The sequence below is a fragment of the Odontesthes bonariensis genome, chromosome 22 (genome assembly GCF_027942865.1).
Source record: "Odontesthes bonariensis isolate fOdoBon6 chromosome 22, fOdoBon6.hap1, whole genome shotgun sequence".
Taxonomy (NCBI): Eukaryota; Metazoa; Chordata; class Actinopteri; order Atheriniformes; family Atherinopsidae; genus Odontesthes; species Odontesthes bonariensis.
This window is the reverse complement of record NC_134527.1, coordinates 14,917,761-14,944,023: the sequence shown is the minus strand read 5'-3', so window position 1 is coordinate 14,944,023 and position 26,263 is coordinate 14,917,761. Positions and strand designations below refer to the sequence as shown.

The window sequence follows — 26,263 nt, the reverse complement described above, 5'->3', positions numbered from 1 at the left end:
CCATTATATCAAATTTGATTATTTAACTAGAGTGTCTTTGTCCAAAAAATAAAGAAATATAAAGATCAAAAGCTGAAAACATTAAGGAAATGTTTTAAGGCCGCTGAAGTGTTTGCTTTTGCTTTCATGTCTTACATCTGCTTTACATCTTCCTTCATCTAATCTATTCTATCAATTTCTATCTTCTGTGCAGTGGTACTGAGTCCATACGGTCTGAGTGGTACTCTAACAGGTCAGGCCTACAAGATGAGTGACCCAGCAACACGGAAGCTGATGGAGGAGTGGAGCTACTTCTATCCCATGGTACTCCAGCAGAAAGAAGGAAGCAGTGAGAAGGCGAAGGAGGAAGCAGGCCAGGCCTATGATCGCAGCTGTCATGTGGCAGTTGAGGTCATTGTAGGTACGGTAAAAAAGATCATACAAAAGAGTGAATAGCATAACTGTTGCAATGAAAGCAGTGTGCAAAGCCTAAAAAAACATCTGTGAAAAAGTTAGTTTCAGGCCTTTGCTGTGGAGTTAATCTAAAATGTAATACATGTCTTGCACATTACTTCCTATTACCATAAAGCAGCACATAGTGGACAACACTGCAGATCTTTCAGCTTGCAAACAGCAGTGAATAATTGCATTAGTCCACGTTTACTAAAGCAAATAGTAAGGAATCAACATCTAATTGATTACTCTCAGTCTGTGCGTAGACTCCCAGGCTGTCTGAGGTATTACTAGCTGTGTTGCTTTTACTGCATTGATTCTCACACTGTTTTAACACATCTGAGAGTGGAAGAGGGGAGATGACTGGAAGGCAAGAGACGAGAGAGTAAGACAGACAAAGAGGAGCAGTCAGGAAGCTGAGGTATAAACTGCAGGGAGTTTCACTAACAGTCTAATCAGCCTGATCCCACAGCGTCAGCTTGACCTGATTACAATTAAAGCTCCTTTGGATACCAGTGGCTTTTTCATCTAAAGAGGAAAGCCTAAAATTAACCTGAAAGAGAGAGTGTATAGGGATTTATTTGATTTGATATTGTTTCATCTAAGCAATAAGTGAGAAAGCAGTGAGATTGCATTACATCACATGTAGCTACTACAAATATTTGTGAATAGAGAGACTGGTGCTGATGACATTTTAGGCACAATGAAAAGTAATCATTGTTGTTTACACTGTTACAGTCGTTCAAAATAAAATTAATTAAACTTAGAGTTAAATATGGCCGACAGCTATTCGCATCTGTAAATCCCCTTTTTTTTTTTCTCTTCATAGGTGGAGTAAGGATGACCTACCCAGCTTCTTTTGTGCTAATTACCCAGTGGGACCTACCGGTGGAGCAGCCTCCACTTGTTCCTGTGGCTCAGGGTCTCAATAAGGAGCAAAACCACTGCAGCGTGCCTCTGACTCCACCAACATCACCAGAGCAGCCCTGTTCTGGTAACAAATACACATGCATGAACCTTCCTGCAGAACATTAGATTATACAGTACATGCGTGGTACAACATCACAGAAAATTTGTAGTTTGAATACCACAGCATTTGTTAAACCATAACTTGAAGTGTTCTCAACTAGACGGTTTCACTCCTAACATGCTTGTGATAGATACTGTGACATCATATGCATCTCAACAGAAAGCAAATGTTAAAACATATCTTACATATTACAGGCAAATGAATAGCTATAAAATATTCTCTGTAGGAAAATATGCTTAGGCTGGAAGGTTTACACTGGTTTACACTCATTAGTCTAAAGCTCTTACACGAATTTAGTAGTTTATCTTCTGTTTGTTTTATTGCTGAGTAAAGGTAAAGATCAATACATGCAAGAGATTAAAGAATCAAAAAGTCATGGCTGGGTTTTTGTGGCAGGCACAACCCAATTTAATGTACCACAAGAAATTCAGTGGGAGTATAAACTCATAAGTCACAACTGTTCATGAGTGAAAAAGAGCCTGTGCTGAAGAAAAAAAGCCCATCCCTTAAAAGAAAGTCCTCTGCCTCTTTCATGATTTTTCCCATGCGTCCCTCCTGAAATATGTACCGATAGCTTGAATGTAATTGGTCTTAGAAAGTCTGTGCTCACTCCTCTATCATAACATCTGCTGCATCCTTTGTCTTTTCAGCGGACAGTGGCTTTGTGACCTCAGTCTCCAGTGTCCCTACACCAGACAGTAGCATGGGGATCACCAGCATCAGCCCAAAGCACTCTGGGAAGAAGCTGACTTGTCAGGTGGTCCATCAGGCCTGGAGGGAGTGCTATCTCAACCAGCCTCAGCACGTGTATGACATACCTACATTTATTTCCGCCTACATTTATTTGGAGTGATTATTATTGTATGATAAGTGCAATAATGCAGCTGAGCTGGAGCCCTCATGGATTTGTTTGTTCCCTGCAGACCGAATCAGCCGACTGACATAGCACAAAGTAAGGAAGGGCCAAATGGAGTTGCCACGTGGAACTTCAATGATTTGGGAGCGAGAGCGCCCTGCAGCTGCTCCAGGTACGACAGACCTGCAGCCAAGCTGTTTAGTAAAAGCATTATTTTAACGTGTTCAGTATTCAAACTGCTTAAATTTGATAGGTGCTGTGATAAAGACTCTGCTCCGGGGTGGCATTGCATTATGCATCCGTTCAAACCAACATAGTTTACATCTTTTAAAACACTGACTTTTGAGCCACTCTTCAGTATTCACTGTTCTATGATTGAAACTCTCTTACTGCTCTATGTCCTGACAACGTGTTTAAGCTGTGCATTCAGGGACACCACTTTTGAGTGCTTTACCCTAGAGACGGTTTTATGTAAATAATTCTTCTTTTGCACTGCAGGTTAAAGCAGCAGAAGCTGAATATGACCAACGCATCCACTGCCAATCCTCAGACTGGTGCCAACCCCACACAGTCGTCTGGTCCGTCGTTATATCCTCCCTCCCTGCCCAAACACAAGACCAGTGACAAGGCAGAAAAGGCTGACAAACAGTCCAAGAGGCCAGCTGTGATTCCCTTCCACCACCGTCTGTCTATCACACAGGAGACCCCATTGGAACAGGACTCACCTGGAGGGCCCCAGCTTGGGGGCCTTGTTGCACTTGAGCCAGCCATGGAGCCCTTGGCCTCTCTGCCAGACTGCAAGTATTCCAAGCCCCTCTCCAATGGCAGAAAACCCCCCGAGTCCCTTCTAAATTCACCAATGTCTCCACTTCCACCCACTCTCAGCCCACACCCCAGAATACAGGACCCTGAGATTCCAGATGCCCCTGTGGATATGCCTGTGTGTTCAGATGCAGCTTCAGGATTTGGATTGATTACCAGTGACACATCTGTGTATACAGCTCTGCTGAGGCAGAGGGAGAATGTGGCTGGCTGGTGGAGAGGCTTCAGGACTCCCAGGACTGATAAGACTGACTTCAGACCCCCTGAAGTCCCTGCTGATAAACTAGAGGACATGAAGACAGAAGGAACAACTGAAGGAACTTCGCTTAAAAGGTAGGAGGGTTGCAAACAGATAAGAGCATTTGGTTTGGGAATGGCAAATAGTGATTAAGAGTCCCATTAAAGAGACTTTATTATCCTGGACATAGCCACCTGAGCCTAAATCAAACCAGATACAAAACATGAACAACAAAGAGTGTGGATTCATTGTAAGGTAGTACTGCAGTTACAATATCTGACACATCCAATAAAAGCATGTGAATTATTTTGGAATGTGAGAATGTAAATGTACACAAAATAAGTCAAGAAGGAGGAAATGAATGAACTACTGCTGCATTTGTTTCTGTCTTTGTCTTCCTCAGACTATACACACAGACTCAAAAGAGATTTAAACTCTCTGAGGAGAGAGTGAGGGACCACATCCACACTTTGGGCGTGTTCGAGCAGCCAGGAGTGGAGACGCTACGGGAGAGTGGAGATGATCCCTACGACTTTAAGGAAGGCGATATTAAGTACACTTTCTCGAAGAGGTTAAAAGGCTCAGGGCGAGAAGCCAGCAAGAAGGCCAAGGTAAAATAAAACAGTTTAAGAAGTTGTAAGTAAAGTTTCAGGACAAATGTAAGACTCTTCTTTATATTGATTCTTAAGATGGGATTATAGCCAAAAGACTGCAGTTTATGGTTTATCTGAGAGCAGACATGCCGTCTGATTTATCTTTGCAGCTGTCATCGACTTTGTTAAAACAAACAGCAGTTTTCTGATTAACTTGCCTAAACCGACCCGTCCACCCTAAACAGCAGACAAAGAACGTTTGTGGCTTTTTTAGGAACGTGATGGTGAGAGTTAACTACTCAAGAACCATATATTTCAGTTTGGAGGTTGCATAGAACCAAAGCAGCTAAATGGAGACTGAATTATGTGCTTAAATCCACCAGGTGCTGAGAAACACCAACTGAATACTAATAATGTTGCGTGAAAGCTGCTGTGTAAATCAGTCCTTAAATCTTTTAAAAGCAACATGTCAGATTCATTGTCAGTATTTGTCTCTGCTTCCACCAAGTGGCCAAAAATATGTTCTTCACATTGAAAACACAATGCTCTACATTTTGGTACAGAATTTGGTACACAATGCAAACATGTTGCGTTAAAAATGTGAATTGTAAGACAGCTCTGCAATTGTGGGACAAATTTGTCTAATTTTAGGTAATTATGTTTAACATTATTTGTTAAACATAATTAACAAATTATGTTAATTATTCACCCTAATTTAGGGTGATTTGTTTTGCAAAGTAATAATGTTTTTATATGTATTATATCTTTTTAATTTGTATTTAGTTGAAGTTGGACCAAGTTTTGAATGAAGATTTTCACATTTTCTCCTAATTCATCCTCAAGGGAGAAGAAATCACCAGCAACGGTTCGCTGTCTGATGGAAAAGATGCTATGTCCATTTTTAACTCGGCTCCAAAGTCAGGTGGGAATATAATCACCAACATCACGAACATATTCTACAGTAGACTGTGTGCAGTTCACATTTTAGACTGCATTTACACATGAGTATTCTTTAACAGTTGGTCTGACGTCCTTTGTGTGTTTTAGATGACTTAAGTCAAGATGACGCGGCCGCGAAAGCCAATCCTTCTCTCACCAGAGAGAAAGATCTAGCGGTCAACATCTCTGATCTTGACAACATATTTGATGACGATGAGGAAGAATTTGTGGTGAGACATGTTTTATTTAGTTTTTAACTGTAAGGCAAGCTTGTTATTTAGTGAAACAAGCTGAGTAACACAAATATTAGCTCTTGATATAATCTATCATTAGTCATTATTTTTCCGTTACTATTCTGGTGTAGAAAATGTTGTAGTATAAAAAAATTCATCTTTTGTATAATAATTTGTAGACTGTTTACCCAAACCAGCAATCGACCAAACTAAGTGTGTCAGAAGATCGTCCTGTTGGGAAAGAAGGCAGAGTTAATGCACCTTATCCATCAAGTGAGTGATGAGTTCTAATATTTCAATAAAAAGCCTTCAGTAATGTCTCAATGTTGAATGAGTATATATACACTCAATAATTACATATTGCAATATTTTTTCAATTGCATCATTTCTTAAATCCATTAAACATCTTTGAACGGCTCTCTCCTTCTTCTTTCTCTTTCTGCATGTCTGTCTCTTTTTAGCAGTAGCAGATCTCCAGCGGATGTTCCCCACCCCACCTTCTCTTGAGCAGCACCCGGCCTTCTCTCCCATCACGCCGTACCGTGACACCCCAAGCCAAGAGCCTCCTGCACCCAGTGGAGCGACGGACCACTTACCGTCGCTCGCCTCTGCCCAACTCACTGAGTACAGGATGGACATGGAGGAGGTTATGGCTAGTCCCAGGCAAGATGATATCAAGGTGAGCTGAATTTATAGCTATCAGCACCCCAACTTCCTTCATTATAGGGAATGTGGACATTGTATTTTTTAAATAGATTAATCTCACTGAACCAGATTGCTCCTATTACCACTCACTACATTACTAATGATTAGAGATGTTTGCTAAAAACTACAATTACCAAAGTACACCTTCCTCTCTGTCCAGCCACAGATAGGCTCCTCCATGTTTGCTCCACTATCCTGCCTCCCCAGTCGGAGTCTCCCACCGCTAAAGATTCCTGATCAGTGTTACTATCGTCCATCCTGGGCTCTCTTGCCCAAAATGGAGCATTTCGCCACCATCATGCATTCTCAGAATACTGCTTTCACCAAGGATGGATACACGTGAGTAATCAACCATGACTAGCTTTTGTGCCAAAGGGCTCAGGTATTATGTGAGGTTTTAAGAATAGTGTGTTTGAGCAGATTGTGTCAATATAATAAATGCAAAGTATAAAGTTTATTGTTTTTTAGCTTGAGTCGGAAAAGTGGCTGAGTGTAAGGAGCTGCATGATATTTAAGAACTACTCCCCAGACAGTTAGACTAATCTTGTTTGTCTGTCTGACTATTTTTCTTTTTGCCTCCTCCAATGCATGTCTTTTATAGAAACATTCCCAGTGTCAACGCCCTCACAGACCAGGACTACGGCCAGATGAGTGGCACCACTGCCTCTGTGAGCACCACTACTGGCATACTGCCATCTCCTGCCACACCACGCTTTTCTGTGCCCACCCCACGAACCCCACGCACTCCAAGGGGGATTAATGCTGCAAGCTCAGGGCAGGGCTCTGTGAAACAGGATGGTACTGAGCTCAGCTCACCAGTCTCCACTCCCTCCACTAGCCTGCCTCTTAGCTCTGTAGAGCCCATGGCAAGGCCAGGACCGTCTCTGCCTGAGGCCCACAGCCTTTATGTTATCCTTTTGCTCTCAGACTCTGTCCTTAGTGTCTTCAAGGATCGTAACTTTGACAGCTGCTGCATCTGTGCCTGCAATATGAATGTCAAGGGAGCAGATGTGGGGGTGTATATCCCAGATTCTACCCGTGAAGATCAGTACCGCTGTATGTGTGGCTTCAGTGCCATTGTGAACAGGCGGCTGGCTCATGGCACAGGCTTCTTTCTAGAGGATGAGCTGGATATATTTGGTCGGACTTCTGAGATAGGCCAAGCAGCTGAGAGGAGGCTAGCTCTCTGTCGGCGGGACCCAACTATGGTGGATTCCAGGGCCAAGCAGCCACAGGATACCGCCTCTCCGTCAGTCATGATCGTTTTGCAGGAACAATGCTCGCAGCCCATTTCCTCCCTGGCGTCACCACATCTCCCCCTCAGCTGTTCCTGTCATGGCCGCAAGGGGGCACTCCTCCAAAGCTGGATGTCAGAAAAGCAGTGGGCCGATGAAGGTGACGCCTGTGTTGAGTGTTACAATGCTTTGGAACAGGGGCTTCAGTATGTGGATAATCCCACTGGAGGGAAAGTGGATCTAGCTGTTGTCAGAAGCAGTGCTCTTCATTCCTGGCCTCACACTAATGGTAAGGAGTGTGATTTAACTGCTAGAGTTAAAATATGAATAATTCATCCAAGGATACATCACGGGACACACTAAAGCTAATAGCGTATTGTATTCCTAGCCTTTTTATGTCATGAAAAGAACACGTTTGATGTGTCTCTGTCTTTTATTTTTTTGTATTTAGGACTTTATTTTAACATTTGTGCATCTTTTTTGTGCCCTTTCTCTGTGTGTTTGTGTGTGTGTGTGTGTGTGTGTGTGTCTCTGTGTGATGTCCAAAGTGGTGAATATGAGCATGTTGTCATCACAGGACATGGTTCGTATGCTGCTGTCTTTGCAGCCTTTCCTGCAGGATGCTATCCAGAAGAAGAGAACAGGACGGACCTGGGAAAACATCCAGCACGTTCAGGGTCCTCTCACCTGGCAGCAGTTTCACAAGATGGCTGGAAGAGGCTCCTATGGTGAGTTTGCACATACGTTGCTATGCTGCTTTCAGTTCCATGCTGCGTGTAAAACTATAGAAATAAAAAAGATGCTCAGACTGAAGATGCAATCTGAAAAAATTCCTTAGGTTCGGAGGAGTCGCCAGAGCCCCTGCCCATTCCCACAGTATTACTAGGCTACGACCGAGAGAGGGACTTCTTGGCGCTGTCTCCTCTGGCGTTGCCTTTTTGGGAGAAGTTGCTGCTGGAACCTTATGGTGGGCAGCGGGATGTGGCCTATGTGGTGGTGTGTCCAAATAGCCCCTCCCTGTTGGAAGCAGGCAGAGCCTTCTTCCAAGAGCTCGGTGCTGTTTACGAGGTAGGTTTAGAATAAGAAGCAGCGCCAAATTTCAACTTGAATGCAGATGACACAACACTAAAACTCACGCACAGATTGTAAAGTGTGGTGTTTTTTCTGTTTTTCTAATGAGTGATATTACTTTCTCCAGACATGCCGCCTTGGGAAGCACCGTCCTCTTGCCAAGGTGTCCAGAGATGGCCTTGTGCGTGTGGGGGAGGAAGTGGAACCAGAAAAGCTTGAGGAGCTAGATGTGGACCAGTGGTTGACTGGACCCTGGGCTGGACAGCAGCACAATGACAACCTTGGAAAACTTAAACTCTATGCTTATGCTTGCAAACAACAGCTAGGTTAGAATGAGTAAACATAATAATCAAATCCAATCTTATCTAATGTAATCTATAAAACACTGTATTGTGTTTATTTTATTATCTATGTGTAAAAAGTAACAAATTATTTTCTTTCTCTCAGGTCCTCAGCTCTCAGCCCTGCCTTTGGACAGCAGTCTTCTGTTACCTCCCAAAGCCCAGCCTCCTACAAACAACACCTCTTCAGCTCAGCCTGCATCTTCCGGGCAGCCTCAATCTTGGGCTGCTGATGGAGAACAAGCTCCAGGTGTGGCTAATGCAGCAAATAATTCAACCCCAACTGGAGCCACCTCTGGCCAGACGGGGGAGACAAACCAAGGGGCATCTGGCGATTCCAAAGGAACACCTAGTTCCACACCATCAGCCAACACACCAGCAGAAACCCCTGAACTGTAAGACTGAATCCCACAGGAAAATGACCACATTTCAAGTATTATTTGAACTAATCAAGTATCAATGCAAATATAGTAAAACTTCTTTCCTTATTTGCTCCTTTTCTAGCACCGCTGAGCAGTCAAGGATTGGCATCCCCACTGAGGCCGACTCAGTGGACAGCCATGTTAACCCACCAGCTATTGTTATCTACATTGTGGACGCATTTCTTGGCCCAAGTGGAATGAGAAATGAAGGGGGGGACGAGGAAGAGGGTGAAGAGGTAGAGTCAGGTTGCATTTGGCTACTAGGGCTCCTTCGCTGTTACACAGAGATGCTGCAAACTTTGCCTGAGGCAATAAGACCTGCACTGGTATTACAGGTAAAAAAAATACTTTGATTTACACTAATACAGATACAATTAAACAAAATTCAGTTGTCGTTATTTTTTCCCATCTTTTGTCCGTATTTTAGGTGGTGCCATGCCAATATCTTCTCCAGCCAGCTAGTGGAGAGAACCATTTGTACCTACAACACCTTCGCTCCCTGGCTTTCTCTTGTTATTCACAGTGCAGACGACTGCTAACCCAGCAAACACATATCAAGTCTCTGACTGGCTTTGGACCTGTGTCCACTGTCAGTTCAGTACTTCAGAGTCCAGAGGTAAGCATGGGCGTTTTTATGATTTCTTAACTTTAAGCAACACTTGTCATATTCTTAAACAAATAATAATTCTGAAACACTCACTCATGTCTATATTATTTTAAATTTATTATTTTATTCAGCATCCCAGCCCACTGCAGCTGTACTCTCCACCATTCATTCTTGGCCCGACCCGTCCCAAGCAGCCAGAACAAGGAGAGATATGGGCAGAAATCCCTCCAAAATACAATGTGCTCTTTGTCGGTTACTGCCTTTCACATGACCAGCGCTGGATCTTGGTGTCCTGCACCGACCAGCAGGGGGAGCTCCTGGAGACCTGCATTATCAACATTGATGTTCCCAACAGGTGAAAAATAGTTGTTTGGATCCATAATGACAGAGTTGAGGTGGGATGGGGATGTTGTCAGTGGTGTTTTTTTTTAATTTTCAAGAAGATTGTTTTAAAGAAATGCTTAGATATATACATAGTACTTTAAAATATAAATCGATTCAGAAAGGAGGAACCTATTTAGATTTGGTACGGATCTGGAAACAATTATTCAAAACAGAGGCTTGGTCTTGGCAGAGATGCTTCAGACTCGTGGCACCCTTGTTTCGAAATGTGAAAAGGATGTGACTCATGTGAAATAATGCTTTTTTTCCCTCTCAATTCAGAGCAAGGCGTTCAAAGGTATCAGCTCGGAAGATTGGACTACAGAAACTCTGGGAGTGGTGTATTGGCATCATTCAGATGACGTCACTGCCTTGGAGGATTGTCATTGGTCGATTAGGCAGACTGGGCCACGGGGAGCTAAAAGGTGAGTAAGCCCTTCAGAAAACTGGCCTTGTCTTGTTGAGTAAAATGCGCTTCCTGATGAGTCATACTCTGGAGAAATATTCTTTGTTTATTTGTTGCAAGTTATGATCCTTTTCCCTCTATTCTAAAATGGATCAAAATTACTTTATAATCCCCATTATCATTTTTGCTCCTCAAGTGCATTTACTAAAATAAGAGTACGTTCATTTGGTAGACATCACTGTGTGACTCTCTTTACTTAATCTGAAAAAATCTGAATGTGACACACAGTTTCTGGTTTAAACTAGAGTCAAAGTGAATCAGCAAAGACCATGACTCATCTTTTCACCCAGCCCATCAGATTTTATGATTTCCTGTCATGGCCTTCACCCGCTTTTTAATATCCAGTTATATTAAAGATAGAATCCTTTGAATAGACAGGTGCATACAGACATAAATATTTGTGAATTCTAATGTAGTTCACCTGTAGCTTGTTACATTGTATTCTATACTTTATCTTGTGTATTTTGGTTGCTTGATTAATTTAAACAAATTGGATCTGTTCTTTTTAGTACCTCTCTCTCACATGCACCCTCCACCCTCTTTCTCATTAAGACTGGAGCTCACTCCTTGGGGAGCACTCCCTCCATTCAATAGGACGCCAGCTGAAGGAGGCTTGCCGTATGTGTGGGATCTCTGCCGCTGACTCTCCCAGCATCCTCAGTGCCTGCCTGGTAGCCATGGAGCCACAGGGCTCCTTGGTGATCATGCCTGGTATGTAGCGTATCCACCATATTTACGTAACAGCAACATTTACAGTGCTGGATATGTGCTTGCATGGACATAATATTGTTTTTTTTTCCCACTGACAAAACGGTGACAGTAAAAGAGTAAAGTAATTCAAATTATTAGCTCTTATTGTACTCATTTGGGGGGCATGTGCTCACTCGTTGCTGTAACCAAGCTAACCGTAAGGCAGGCATTACGTAAAGGTGTCCCATAGTGATGTCATTATGTAAAGGAAGAAAAGAGGGTTTCAGATAGTGTTTTCTGTTGGAGTGAATAACTCCCTATGTTTTGGACTAGAAACTTGATAAATTTGCAAACCTTTTATGTGCAAAAGAGGCTTTATGGCAAAACAGAATGTAGCTACTTCAAACAAATTCAAATGAACAATGAAATAAAAAAGAGTATACAGCTAATCTGTTCTGTGTCCAGATGCAGTGACCATGGGCTCCGTGTTTGGACGCAGCACTGCTTTGAATTTGCAGACGTCGCAGCTCAACACACCCCAGGATGCTTCCTGTACACACATTCTGGTCTTCCCTACTTCTGCCACTACTCAGCTGGCACCCAGCTCCTACCCTCCAGAGGACACTAATGGTAACGACCTGCAGGATAACAGTCAAACTACAGTGTCATGATTATTTTATATGACTATTTTATATGACTTAAGATAAAACAAGGCCCTTGTGGAAATGTAATGCAATTTTTTTACCAACTTTATGTGTTTAAAGATTGTTTCCCAAATGTTTTCACATCATGCAAATATTGTGCTTTTCTTTATCAAATAAATGCTAATTTGTAAAACAAATTATCCACAATCATTGAAAGCAATAATATCAAACTGAGGGTTGGTATTGTGAATAAGATAAGTCCAGACTGGAGATATGGTGCTGCCATTCTGAACTCTGTTCTCATTCTTTCCTCAGACGACATGTTTGATCTTCCCTTCCCTGATGAACTGGAGAATGACATTGACCATGACATGATGCTGATCACAGGAAACCTTCACCCTTTCCCCAACACATCTCCTGTGCCCTCGCCGGGCTCGCCGTCCGGGATGGGAATGGGATCACATTTCCAGCACACCAGGGTGAGTCAGGGTTCAGATGAAAGAAATCATCCTACGGAGTTTTCAAATTAGTGACTAACTGTTGCAGAAGGGAAAACAATTTCCTATCCTTGCACATAAGTTGTATAAAAACACACTTTAATGTACAAGTATTTACTGATGACACTTCAAAAAATGTTCTTAAAAAGAGAGGTTGCCGTTCTTCTGCCCTGCAAAGGAAAAAAAAAGGAAATAATTAAATTGGTTCATTTATTAGAATTCATTTAGCAGAAATAGAGCAGAGCTGAGCTTCTAAAAACGTATTATGATTTAAATGTCTTGATATAACCTACAGTATAGACACCAAGTATTTTTTCTTTCTACGGATGGCTATTAACTACAATGTTATTCAAATGCCCCTAAAAGTCTACAGGACCTCTTCAGGATTAGATAGAATGCTGTGCTTTGAAGCACGAGAGCTCCCTCTTTACAATCTTCACTGACACTCCACAATTCATATGATTGGAGTTAAACTTTTACAAAGTATGATAGATGCTGAGGAATTTGTCTTGGAGGCACAAGAGAAAGGCTGACAGCTTTTGCTGCACCACATACACCTCATAAAATATTGGCAAGATGCAGCTGCAACCTGAGTGAATAATAGCTGGACAACAGAGCGATAACTTACAGATCATTGTCACACTGACCTAAAGTACACGGAGGATACCCAAATAAAGTGTTGTTCTTTGGAAAAAAAACAAAAAAACCAAAATGAATACAGTGAAAAACTCGTTGATTAATGCTAATTTTGTACAACTCAGATAGGATTTTTGGAGCTGTGTGTATAACTTAAAAGCTGTGTAGTATAATTTAAGAGCAAATGGTAGAAGCATCAAAATGGGATCACATTTTTGTTTTGGAGGTTTATTTAAGGTCATAGTGAGTATGCTGAGCTTCAAGAAAGAAAAAACAAGGACTGTAGAGGCAATTCACCAGTAAAAATAAATAACATGCATGTAGATGTAAGGAGATCTTATATAATCAAGTCAGACAAAATAAATCTCTCCTTTAGCCTCTGCTATTCACTAATAACTTGATTTGCATTCATAAAAGGTAAAAAAAAGAATATATATATATATATATAGCACAAATTTGCACTCTTGCTTATGTAGGTCATACTTGTCAGACCAAACAAACTTAAACAAATCTTAAAACAATCTTAAAAACTGCTCTATATTTTACAATAAACCGTTCAAATAAGAACCCAGAATTAGTTCAAATAAGACATCCCAAAATGTTGAATAATAAGAAGCAAATCTGCTGTGGCAGCTACTGAACAGCTGGAAATTTCTTCCTATATGGCTTAAATATGCAGTGTTGTTAACTTTTACAACCAATTTTAAAACTTGATGCTGTCATGTATTAATTTGGATATAAAATGCCATGGTTGTGATAAGGAAGGATTGCATTGAAGGCAATAATAATTTGATGGCTTGGTCCTGTGTCTGTAGAGCCAAGGAGACCGCTTGCTGTCCCGGGACAACCCCCCAGAGGAGCTGAAGCAGCAGCCGTTGGCTCTGGGCTACTACGTCTCAACTGCACAAGCAAACGGGCTTCCTCATTGGTTCTGGGCTTCATGCCCGCAAGCTGAGAGCCAGTGCCCACTCTTCCTCAAGGTACTCAAAACTCTGTGTGTGTGTAGGTCTTGTAAAGCTAGTATCTTAACAAATGGGGCGAAAGACACACAGATGTCAGCAGAAATACAGATTTATTGGTTAGATCCAGAATTTGTTCAGAAGTACTTCAACTACTTGGTTTATTGAGAGGGCATATAACTTCTCTCCATAGTCAAGCTTAAGTATTTAACACTGCGTCCTGTGTTTCTTCACTTCAGGCCTCTCTCCATCACCACATCTCCATAGCACAGTCAGATGAGATGGTGTCAGATAAGACTAAGAAGAACCCTCACCCCTTAGACTCAAAAACCACCTCTGACGTGCTCAGGTAAATATATGGCACTCAATAAATACTGAGAACGAAAGTTGATATTTGGGAAATCCAGTTGGATTAAGTAAAAGTAAATCTTGAAAATGTCAGGATTCCTTCCATAGTTTTACTGATAAGGTTGCATGTGTTTTACACACAGGTTTGTATTGGAGCAGTACAACGCCCTGTCTTGGCTGACGTGTACGCCTGCCACACAGGACCGCCAGTCCTGCCTGCCCGTCCACCTGGCTGTGCTGATCCAGATGTACAATGCTGTCCTGAACATGCTTTAGCCGTGTGGACTCACAAATTACCCACAATTTTTCTGTGCCTCTTTCTGACCACCAGAGAGCACCAGAGCTCTTCTGCTGTTTTGAGCAGTCATGGATTAAAATCGCAAAACACAGTGCAGGGACTATCCCACGACTGGAGCGTAAGAAATAAGGAGCGATGCTGGTGAAGTTTGATTTCTTGAGGATCCAATAGAGTGTCTACCTTTAAGATTGGCTCTGTGCTCGCCATGGTGCATGGAACGGGGAAATGGACGGATCCAGTTTTGCCCATCTTGTCCCACATGGGCAGCATCTCTTGGTGACATTTAAAGCATCTGTGGATGACATAAACAGCGAAGCTCTGTAAGATTCTTTTTACACCTGTGAAAAGGGACATCTGTGCAGGCCCACATGACTCCATATTGTGCAACCAGCAAAAATGGCATGACAACACAAACACGTGGCTTTGTTACATCAAGGATGTTTCTACATTTTTGTACAGCTTCGAACGGCGTTGCTGAGCTTCTCGGGACTTTGGTTGCTGAAACATTTTATTCTGAAGCGGAGCATTTGATAATGGCACTTTTTGTCGTCACCTTCCAAAGTGTGGTAAATACGAACACAATGGAAAAATGTTTGACCAGAGGAGGTGTGTTGTTTATAATGTAAGGCATACATTTACAAAGATTTGAGACTTATTTTTAATATTTAAAAGAAGAAACCAAGAAACAGAGCCTTTTCCCCAACTGATTGTTGATCGTCTTGGGATATTAAAATGAAATTTGTCAATTTAATGCAATTGTAAAAATGCCATATTTATACAAATTATATCATGTCATAGTATTTGATATATATGACTATAAATATATATAAATGTATATACATAAATATATATTACCTCTTCAAAGCAGGCACTTAATGATAAAGGGGTGGGCCTAGCCGACTCTTTAGAGGTGGGCACATTATGAACATTTACCAGAGAAGATGCAGTTTTGTTCTTTTTTCGTTTTCTACACACACCGAAAATGTTACCTTTTTTTTATTTAATGAATTTAAATTAAATTGATGCAGCAGATACATCATACTGTATATTTATAAAGTATTCCTGATTTGCTTTAAAAAAGAAAAAGGACTTGAAATTGATGATGAGAGACCGTGAAATTTCAAGGTTATCAAATATTTAAGAAGGACGTTTTATTTCATTGGCTTTCCTGAGTGATGTCGAGCAAACATTAGAAAGGCCCGTCTCTTCAGCCTCCCTCAGTCTGTTCTTTGTTAGAGTCTTGGCATGTTTGTATATACACTTTTCAGATGTGTTCTTTTGGTATTTCATTGAGCTGTACATTTCATGCAGATGCGTCTACTTTAAAGTAATTCATATCTTTTTTTGATATGCAGTCCACAGTACAGTGTGAATCTCATTTAATTACCGCCAAGAAGTTCAGTTGCCAAGTAAGTATACACGAGTGTACAGACAAGTGCAAATGTTTGTTACATCTGTCGTTACTTTGAATATCAAACAGATCCACCTCGGTGGGAGTGATCTGTTACTTTTACACTCTTTTTTAGTAAATTATTAAAACTCTTGAAAACAGTGCTGGGTGGAGTGTCTGTTTCTGATACAAAAGACCGCACAACCTATGTCATATTATGCCAATAGAAACAAGTCTTGACATCTTTTACTGTAGTTTCACACACAAGATGTTGCTTAGATAAAACCTTACCGTGAGTAAAACTAATTTTGGATTCTCATTCAACCAAAAAAGGATTTAAATTGCAACAAAACCGTATTTTTTTTGGTGTAATATCTGTGATATTGCTCTCAAAGCTTTTTTTTTTCTAATTCTATTTTGTGGGATTACATGAAAATTATGCAGGTCCATTCTTTCAGGAAGGTGAGTTTAGTCTATATACGATGCAAATTCAATTTTATGCTAATTTATGCCACGGAAAGACTTCATAATTTCATGTTCATAGTAAAACTTTCATCCTAAGCATATGATATACTACATATATAAATATTACATTATTGTTTGATTTATTTGATGACAATATAATTTATACCATTCATTATTTATACATTCAATGTGTTGCTCCAATAGGAACTCTAAAAGTTCTTCGTGTGAGGGCTGGGGTAAAAAAAGATCTGGATTCATATCAAGATCAAGGTCAGGTTGAGTACTTTGTATTTATTCTTTTTTAATATCATCAATAAGTTACGTAATAGTACGTCTCGTTCTTTGAAACAGAAACGCTGCATGCTGTTCTTCAAGTAAGCGCAAACACTCCAAGATAAAAGCGAAGTGACGAGAAGCGCGCGGTAAGGACATTTGGTAAAGCCGCACAACAAGCTGTGCAAGAAGGTAGATAAGCCTCTCATTATGCAGCTGTCAAGAGGTGTGAATCCCTGTTTTTCAACATCTGTCTTCCCTCCTACAACATCTGAGGAGATTACATTTCAGGCTTTGCCACAACAACAATTGCTGCAGCCTTCTTTGTGGGTAAGAGTGTGGAAATAGCAACCTTCAAGGGAGACTAGTGTTTACTGACTGGTTTATAAGAGCAAATGAAAATAATGAATGTTGCTGCTGAGTGACTATTCCACCGGGCTTTTGTCCCTCTTGCTCAGCAGGATAGTCTTGTTTTAAAGCGTGTTTTCGACTCACCCCTGCAAACACACGAGCTGATTTGAATTCCTTAAAGCGCAAAGAGAAAGGGAAAAACAATATAAAAGAAATCTTGGCACTTTACAGAAGGGCTCTCTCTGCACTTACCTGTGTCAGATGACACGAGTGAGTGTGAAAACTACTAACTGACGAAGGAAAAGTCACTGGGCTATGAAACGGGGAGTGCCACATTCACACTGTAGTCATCACGAGGACTGCTGGAAGCTGCACGTCACAGAGGCACGTTTGATGTTTGATTTTATGAACTCACAGGAATGCTGTCTGTCTTTGATGATTTCAATATTAGCACAAGGTAAGAATAGTTACCCGTCAACATGTGTGAATGTGTGCGTGTGTGTGCGTGTTGCTAGGGGGGCTGGAAGGGAGTTTATGGTTGTGAATGACTACATGGAGCATGGAAAATAGTAAATCCATTTGTCTAACAAATGTTGAGGACTTTTAAATTGGTCTTTTGTGTACATGTAATGATTCTAAAGGATGTCCTCTCAAAGGGAGGTAAGTGCAATCCTCTTTTTGTAGGATGCAATGGGAGAGAATATGTGAAGACAAGAGAGAAAAAGAGCTTTGAAGGAGGCTTTATTTGACCCTCAGGTTCACATTAAATCATTGAGTGGAAAACCGCATCTCCAAAGCACCTAGAAAATCCCTAGTGGACAACGAACGAGACAAAAAAGTATATAGTTGAGGGACTGGGCAGCTCGAGGACACTACGAATGAAAAGGAGTGGGTAGCTAAAGAGTAAAAGCCACTGAAGAGTCACTTGTCATGGTGGGCCTGTCTAATGGCCATCACAACTGGAGGAAGTGGACTCTTAATTGACTGCAATGTGTTTTCCACAGATGGCCTATTAGACCATGGCCATTCACCTGTTATGTGGCTTGCCAAGAGCTTTCTTGCAGCCAAATGGCCCACAGACTGGACAATTTAGGCCATGGTTTGCCTTGACATAGCATTAGTGTAAACACAATTAGAAGTCAATTACATTTTATGCTGCTTTGCTGCCAACAGTACACCACACGAGAGAACAAGGTTGCTTTAAAAAAGCCCTACGTTTCAAGAATGTTGTGATGAAACAGACTGTTATAAAATGTATAATTTACTGAATACTACTATGCAGTGAAAACGTTTTACTGTAATGTTTAGACAATCTAAAATCAAGAGATTCAACTCTATGTCCATAATGTGATACAGCGCAGAGTGAAAGAGAAATCCCTTTTTTCTAAAGCAACCATAGAGATTTAATAGACTGTGCAGTGATTTGAAAGGTCCCATTAGCACAAAATTCACTATTATATAAACTGTGCCTTGTTGAATTAAACTCGGCATATAAGGACTCACTGTTGATGGTGTATGTCAGAGTGAAAACCAAGTCATGAGGTTAGGAGAAGGCACTGATCTGGTAAAGGATTCAATAAAGGTTGCAGCATTTACATTTCCCCAAATCACAGCAGCACTCATCATTCGTACATGTGATGTGTTTGGAGCCAGCTGCAGACTTCCTGGATCCGCACAAAGGGTCATGGTCTGATGAATAATCACCAAGCTACTGGTCACTATGAATGAAAACCACAGTTCCTTTATGGAGATGGCAAGCATGTTTCAAAACGAGTCACAAACAAAACGTGAAACCTCTCATATGACACGGTCACCGCAACTTTGGTAACAGAAACTACATTATAACCGCAGTTATAAATCTGTAAAGATGCACACAAACAACCAACCTGAATTCAAAACTACATAAAAGTTCTTTATGGAAGGGTCCCAAAAGGCCTTGTTGCTGTTTGACTCATAGTTGCACCGGTAGGAAATTATGTATTCATATTCTGTATTTTTCTAAATAAGCGATGATCCTATTTTGTACTTTTCCACTCTGCTCGTACTATGTAACGTATGTCATTGAATGGTTCAAGACTTTAAGATGGCATAACGGGACTAAATAACTGGCTCAGATAAAGCTTCTCTGTCGGGTTAGATGGGTCTGGTACATCAGATACACGCCTAAAACAACACTCACACACACACGTTGTTTATCTCATCCAAAGAACATGACAGAGACGGTGGTTGGCCTGCTCATGTCACAGATAACTGGCCAATTATTCTCGGTCGCGTGTAAGTACAACCTCTGCGAGATAAAGGTGAACATAAATATGAAATGTTTCCGGATATCGTGGCTCGGGCTGACGGATTTCCTGCGGCAGCTCTGTCCCTCCGAGTCCAGCGCTGCCATACTTTACTTGTGACCAATAATAAATTCTTTGTTTGACTTAAGATTTCTCCAGCTTGTTCTTGGGCTTCCAATGAAAGAATCGGGCTAACAAAATATCACCAAAATAAAATAAAAAATCAGACTTCATCAAAATGCTGACCGTTAAGTTATTTCACAGAATGTATTAAGAAAAAAGAAAAGTCCATGTCATCTCACAGCATAAAAAAAAACAGTGTAAACAGTCAGAAGTTGAATCAAAGGGCAATGCTGCAGCCATTCTGCCACTGCAGATGACCTGTGTGACTGCTCCACTTTGTGGGTGTAACTGGCTGGGCAGAGCCATGTGCTGTTTTGACATGCCCTCTCCCTCTGAAGTAGAGGCAGCTGGGGGTTGTAGCTTCACACTGCTTTGTAGATGGTTGTAACGCTGCTGATTTTTCAAGGGTTAAAGTGAGAAGCAAAGACACACACACACACGCACACACACACACACCCTGCTTGGATTACTTGCTGTCTGTCTACTGTCTGTCATGGCAGCCTTTAGCCAGCGGTCATGTGGGGGATGGACAATGTGGTAGGTCCTGTGTCTGCATGACCTGCGGTATGCCAGCCAGGTCAAAGAGGGTTCAGGGCAGCGCATGAGCTGTGGGTGGTACAGGTCATGGTCCTCACCATCCAATGTGAGATCAACAGCAATTAAAACTGATATTACCTCCACAGATCATTTTCCATCAAAGTTCTTTGAGCTTTAATCTTCAATAAATAAATACAGTGAGCTGGAACTATTCCCTGTGAAAAGGTTTATTCAGCCCTTGTTTATAAGACAAAACAATTTAGCCATTTTGTGTATTAAAAGTGAAACTGTTCAATTTTGCCCTCTGGAAAATGGGCCTGTTTTTGGGATGCTCCATGCTGATTATTATTGGATAACAAACAAGCAAAGAGTTTGCCAACAGAATCTCATGACAGAGCGTAGCATAAGCATGTTGGTCCACGGAAAAGCACGTAGCAATATCACAAGGAAGGCTCAGTAAAAATAGTACTCTACGACCATACAGCTCCTGGACCCATCACATTTCTGATGACGCTGCTGCACATGTACATTCACAACGTGATGATGTCAACAAATATCACTCTAGACTAAGACTAAAGGGCCTTTTTGGGGAGGAAGGTTGAGATGGTGATTGGAAGTCCCAGACTAGAGATTGCTGATTCAAATCCTTTCTTTCACAACTTTTTCCCATGTCCGTTCGCCTTTTGACTCCTCTACCTACTTTTCTACTCGCTCCCACTCATTACTGGTAAAGGTTAGGAGGTCAAAGAATATGGTTAAGGTCATGAATGTACATGGTTAGGTTTCTATGTCAAAACAAACTACACTGTTGGGATTAGAAAAATATACAATGTCACAGACCCAGAAGTTTTACACCCACTGGTCTCCGTCACATAATGACACCTGGCCTGATTTGTAAAACTATACATATATATGTATATATATTGCACGTGTGGATAACTGCTAGTTAGACTGAGTTGCATATGTATAGTCAAATGAGATAAGTCCAAAAATTGGCTGCTCAATTTGGCAGGGGGTTCTACTCCATTTCCTGTATGTTACCTTTCTCAAAATCCCCTTCATTACAGCAAACAGCAAGCTATGAGGCAGCAACCCATTTGCCAAAAATAAGAAGTTGTCACAAAGATTAGGATCATGAAATGAGGCCAGCATACCTTATTTGGAAAATGATTCTAAGGATTTATGTTTACAACATTTGAGGGAATGTTCTTGTGCATTTTCCCAGAATGATAAGAGTGTGAATGATCTGGCTGTGCCAGAGTAGCAATTGTGGCTCTTTAAATGTTTAACAATAATAATGAGGCAATATATTAATTTTACTACTGTTTTGACATTACCTCAAGTCTTAGAACATTGGAAGTTGTGAATCTAGTCATGAATGTGTGCAGTCTGGTGAAATGAAACAACATACCTGTAAGGAGAACATTTGTTAAGTTATGTACCCTTACAACTGCACTGACAGAGCTGGGACGTCAGTGCAATTGTCCGGCCTCCCTGTCACTCTGAATACGATGAAATGGGTGGAGAGAATAAATGAATGGAATATACACAATGCACTTCTGACGAATGAAACCTGCCCAGAATGTTTATCCTTACCATTACGAGTGTAATTAAACAGCAGAAAAAATAATATGCATAGGAATGTAAAATTTGCCTAAAACGTTAATAAATCACATTAGTCTGTGCCAAAACAACACCAGTGGAGACAATGAAACTGTGTTGTGAGTTGTTATGTGGCAAATTTGATGTCGACAGCAATGTAAGGCAAGAACAAGTATTAGAAAAAAGTCCCTGCCAAGCTGTTATTTGGGGCTTTCAATGATACCTTTTATGTCGCCCGTGGAAAGATTTTCCACTAGGATGTTTCCTGCGGTCGCATTGTTCACAAAGAAAATATCCCAGTAGGTGATGGAGTGAAGAACAGCCTGTGGGCGGGAAACCGGTTGGATTCTTGTCTACGTGTCAAAAATACTGATAGGGAATATGTTCTTGCAAAACATCATCAACAAGATGTGAGTGATGCTACTCTGTCATCTTTTCCATCGCTGTTTTTCACGGTCAGTTCATGTATGACAACAGACCACATGCATTTGATTTTTTTTTTTTTACTCTTGGCTTTTTTCACCAGCTCGGTAACATAAAGGTAAAACATATATTTATTGAACAAAACAATAACAGAACACATGTGAAGGCTGCAGACTGCAACCACACCCTCACCTTCCCTTGTGTAGACATAATGGCATTTTTCCACAGGATTCTGCTCCAGTTGAAAACATAATATTGAGTATTATATTCTCCATAAATCCTTTTCTTTTTTTTTTATTCAATTATCCGACATTTGATAATCTGAAAATCTCCATTTAGCAGTGCCGGTATCCATCTCTGTGTCAGTAATAAGAGGAAATGTCCAGATGTCAATATCTCTTCCCCTCACATCAGAGGAGTTCATTGACTATTATTAGGACATCAGTGTTCATTTTAATTATTGCCTTCACTTTCCAGTGCTCCTGTGGTAGACCAGCTCCAGCCAAGCAAATCCTAAGCCAGAACCCAGATGGCTCCAAGGAAATGCAGCTCTTAGTGCAGCTTACTCGCAAAGCAGAGAGCCATCAACAGCTTTTGTTTAAAGGGTCTCCGCTGCAGCGACAGAACATCTGCCAACTCAGCACGGCTGCCTGTTCGAAAACATCTGATTTTGTCTCGGAGTGCTTTCCATCTCCAGCCTTTACCATTTGCATAAATAGTTTTTGTTAGAAGGAGCCCCCCAAAAAGGAGCACACAGTTTGTAATTTCACTTCCTGTAAATCTCTCATTGCGGCATATTACATCCTTCAAGCTGAACGAGAACTCCACTTAACACTTTAGCTAATGTAAATAGAGGAAGATAAAAGCTCTGTGGACTTCAAAGCAGACCCTGCGTGCTCCTCTCTTGCACACATCAAAACGCTGGGGAGAAAACTATCTGTCATTTATGTCGGATATAAAAGTTTGAAAGGACATTAATCCCCTTGATGACTGTATGCCACAAGCAAACGAAGAAGGCTTCTCAGTGGAGAATGCAGGACCACAAGAAAACCACAGACAGGAAAGAAATTCAGCTCATGCTGTGAATAACTGAGTCATTGTTTTTCAGTGCTGTGAAATGTGTGTTTCATATACAAATTATTATGTGAAATCAGTGACACATTTACATATTTTTGTTGTACCATGACATACAAAAGTGTGGGCATCCCTGGTCAAAGATTTTCTTACTGACCAGAAATGAAGATTTGATCTGAAAGTCTGTCTGCAAAATGGCTTTCAGAAGATTCAGCAGAGTCTGGAGTGTAGCTGCTCTGTTCTGCTGTGCACCAATGGAGTGGATTAAATTAAAGATCTGAAAGTCCTGGGAACTAACTATGCACCATCTGGGAAATTGCTAAGAATCTAAGAAAAAAAAAGATACCTCAAAAGATCATTGCATGCAAGACAGTCCAAGTGATTCACAGAGGACTTTTGCAGGAAGTGTGAGGGGTGGGGGAAGGGGAGGATCCCCCAAACAAGAACTGAAAGACTTTTGGCTCGCTTCAATATTTGGCTGTGATACTTTCCACAGACAACAATATGGACAACTGCCCACGCGGAGTGTCCAAAAAAAAAAAAAGATCAAGATAAATGAGCAATCTAGCTTGAAAATATTTATTAAATACGTCAATTTTATCATTTAAAAATGATCTTATCTGTTACTTGCTTCATTATTCATATGAAAAGATATTTTACCCGGGGTGTCCAAATATTTGCATGCTGCTGTGGTAGGATACACTTAATTGTTTAATTTAATCTGTTTAACAGACTTTTCCTCACAATTGAGCCTTTTCGAAAAGATCAATCTGCTACTGGAGGCAAAAATGAGAGCTGTTACCTCCACTTATTTATAAGCTCTAATTAGAATCATTAAAGTTGACATGTCAAAACTTAAATCGCTCTTGGACAGTTGGAAAGAAAAAAACCCCAGATATTTATTAGTGGTGATCAGAGAAGGAGCAGGTAAATGATCAAATGAAAATGAAGTATAACAGATAAACTTATTTGATTGTAAACTCAGCTGCATCGTGTACAGCACAGTGGAACAGATTATACTCAGTACTTCCCTTCCTGTGGGAAACTGATATATAAAAGACTTGTAGATATTAGTTACCATACTGACACTTTCAGAGAAGTCGCCTGATTGCCAGATAGTAGAAAAAACTCAAATGGAACCATCTCTAAAGTTTTGTGTACGTGTGGCTTCAGCATATCTAGTCACATGATTTGGCACTGTCACATTTTCCACATGTCTGTAAGGGAGCTGACAGTCAGAGCTGTAAACTTGCGACACATGTTTGTCCCTGTTCATCACATCGTAGACATATCAAAGCCTTATCAGTTGTCAATCAAAAAGGTTCATTAGGCTTATCATAATAATGAACCTGTCCACGACAAAGTATAAATATAGTGAACTTACTTTTAATTTCTTTTTTCAGCACAGAAGCACATCGAGTGTTTTGCTGATTCTTAAAACCAATAAGCCATCGGACACTTCAGTCCCCCACTTGGCATTAAGATGAGGCCTATCAACGCCTCTGAGATGTAAAACACAGCCTCTCCAGCGCTCATTGTTTCATTATTTCATTAATTATTTGACCCAATTATTGAGAGGAGGTTCCACTCGGCAGCGATGATTGGTTGAGATGTGCTTGAGGCTGCTGTGAAAAAGAAAAAAAGAAAAAAAAAAGCAACAACGGCACACCTGTGACTGAACCGCTGTGAATTTCAATGCTTCATACGCTGATGGAAAACTGCTGCTAACACTGGTAATTATACACTCCTGCTTATGTTGCCAAGCAACAGCTGTGTTTTTCTTTATGACAGCCTGTTTGTTACTGTTCTGCTTGTGGCTGTGTCCTGTTATAGTATGTCATCATTCATTAATAAAATACCACAATACAATGTGGTAGTTTTCATCAAAACACTCCTTCTTACAATGTACTGTTCAGAGTCTTATAGCCTCAGATGAGAGATTAAGTCACAAATGCGTTGTTTTTCTTTATGGTAATGCTGTTTTTCTGTTTATTATTAGAGGCATTAAAGTCCGTGGATATATCAAGAGTCAGGAGCAACAGCGGAACTTTTCTTGATAAAACCTACACGCTGTGAGTGATAAGAGGTTAATGTCGTGCTCAAACTTCTCATTTCTCATGCAATGTCCTCCATGCCCACAAGGGAGAGTTATAAGTCAAGAGATGACTTGCATTTGTTTGAACTAATGGTTGCAGGTTCAATAAGAATAGAATGCAGAACTTTATCACCACAGCTCTCTACAGCTCCCGTCATTCGAAGGCATAAAGGACACCCGTAGGTGACAAACACTGAAACAAAACGAGCTTGCACAGAAAGGTATTGGGGTTAACATGAAAAACAGTCACAAAGAAAACTGAAGAGTGGAGTGAACGGTGGGCTTTTGTGACAAAAAACACAAACGGATAGCAGTTTTACCTAACCACTTTAGTGTCCTCATCTATGCTGACACATAACAATCAATTCTTTGTGATTTATGAAGATGGAGGGCTGTGGTATTATATGTTCAACAACGGTTCTGGGTAAATCCTCCATGCTCTGTAAAAGTGTATTTCCTGCACATTGTTTCTGCCGTACAAATGATCACATGCAACCACATCTCAAGAGGCATAATGCAGAGGATTGGGGCAGACCAAATACAAATGTTTTTCTTCTTTAAAAGGATTATTAAAAAAAACTTGGCTGTTGATATCCAATGTGACATTCAATATCAGTATTGTCTATTCTTTAAAAACAAATTAAAACATAAAAAAAGTCTCTATCTTGCTCTCTGTTTCCCAAACAGGAGAGAAGAATAAAGTCAATTGCCACATAAATAAAAAGGTCTTGCCAGAGGCACTTACTGTGCAATCTTTGAGATCGCGTCTTAGCTCAGCTAGTCCACTCAAGTCACATTGGAGAAATGGCTCCAAATCAAAGGCAGAATTGCAAAGCCCTGCAGTCATTAGAAAGATAGGGAGTGAGGAACACATAATAATGATCCATTTGCTTTCTCTCCTTGCATTATTGTCATGATCTGCCTTTTCTGGGAGGATAAATCAGCTTACGATGACTAAAACATAAGCACATGTCCCCTTGCTGCTTTTTGGCTTCCTTTTGTTTTTCACTCGGAGGACTCACAATTGCATGTAAATCAACACTATTATGGTGGAGAAATTTGATGAAACATTGTTAAACCCAGTGTTGTGCCTGTTTGTCTTCATGATCATAACAAGTGACACGCTATCAAGGAACAACGTGCTTCCTCTGTGAGCCCTGAATGCAGCGATTATCATTTCAACAATGACAACATTCAGCTTT

At 40.8% G+C, this 26,263-nt stretch overlaps 1 protein-coding gene across 5 annotated transcripts in view; it reads left to right on the top strand.

The window, feature by feature from the left end:
* LOC142372383 (mediator of RNA polymerase II transcription subunit 13-like) overlaps positions 1-15,995 on the top strand; it is an 84,885-nt gene extending 68,890 nt beyond the window's left edge. The window contains exons 6-31 of one of the 5 annotated variants that reach the window (XM_075455264.1): positions 194-400; positions 1,262-1,426; positions 2,113-2,269; positions 2,386-2,490; positions 2,817-3,473; positions 3,782-3,989; positions 4,815-4,893; positions 5,019-5,140; positions 5,323-5,416; positions 5,605-5,822; positions 6,009-6,187; positions 6,450-7,372; positions 7,632-7,811; positions 7,922-8,151; positions 8,282-8,480; positions 8,602-8,890; positions 9,000-9,252; positions 9,345-9,533; positions 9,656-9,879; positions 10,188-10,330; positions 10,924-11,082; positions 11,533-11,691; positions 12,021-12,184; positions 13,654-13,818; positions 14,037-14,146; positions 14,289-15,995. In XM_075455264.1, the coding sequence (XP_075311379.1) occupies positions 194-400; positions 1,262-1,426; positions 2,113-2,269; positions 2,386-2,490; positions 2,817-3,473; positions 3,782-3,989; positions 4,815-4,893; positions 5,019-5,140; positions 5,323-5,416; positions 5,605-5,822; positions 6,009-6,187; positions 6,450-7,372; positions 7,632-7,811; positions 7,922-8,151; positions 8,282-8,480; positions 8,602-8,890; positions 9,000-9,252; positions 9,345-9,533; positions 9,656-9,879; positions 10,188-10,330; positions 10,924-11,082; positions 11,533-11,691; positions 12,021-12,184; positions 13,654-13,818; positions 14,037-14,146; positions 14,289-14,421 (5,711 nt within the window). In that variant the 3' untranslated portion in view covers positions 14,422-15,995. Of the gene's footprint in view, positions 1-193; positions 401-1,261; positions 1,427-2,112; positions 2,270-2,385; positions 2,491-2,816; positions 3,474-3,781; positions 3,990-4,814; positions 4,894-5,018; positions 5,141-5,322; positions 5,417-5,604; positions 5,823-6,008; positions 6,188-6,449; positions 7,373-7,631; positions 7,812-7,921; positions 8,152-8,281; positions 8,481-8,601; positions 8,891-8,999; positions 9,253-9,344; positions 9,534-9,655; positions 9,880-10,187; positions 10,331-10,923; positions 11,083-11,526; positions 11,692-12,020; positions 12,185-13,653; positions 13,819-14,036; positions 14,147-14,288 lie in introns of all 5 variants that reach the window. The other 4 variants (XM_075455266.1, XM_075455265.1, XM_075455263.1 and 1 more) reach the window with 4 other exon arrangements.
* The last annotated feature ends 10,268 nt before the right edge of the window (positions 15,996-26,263 follow it).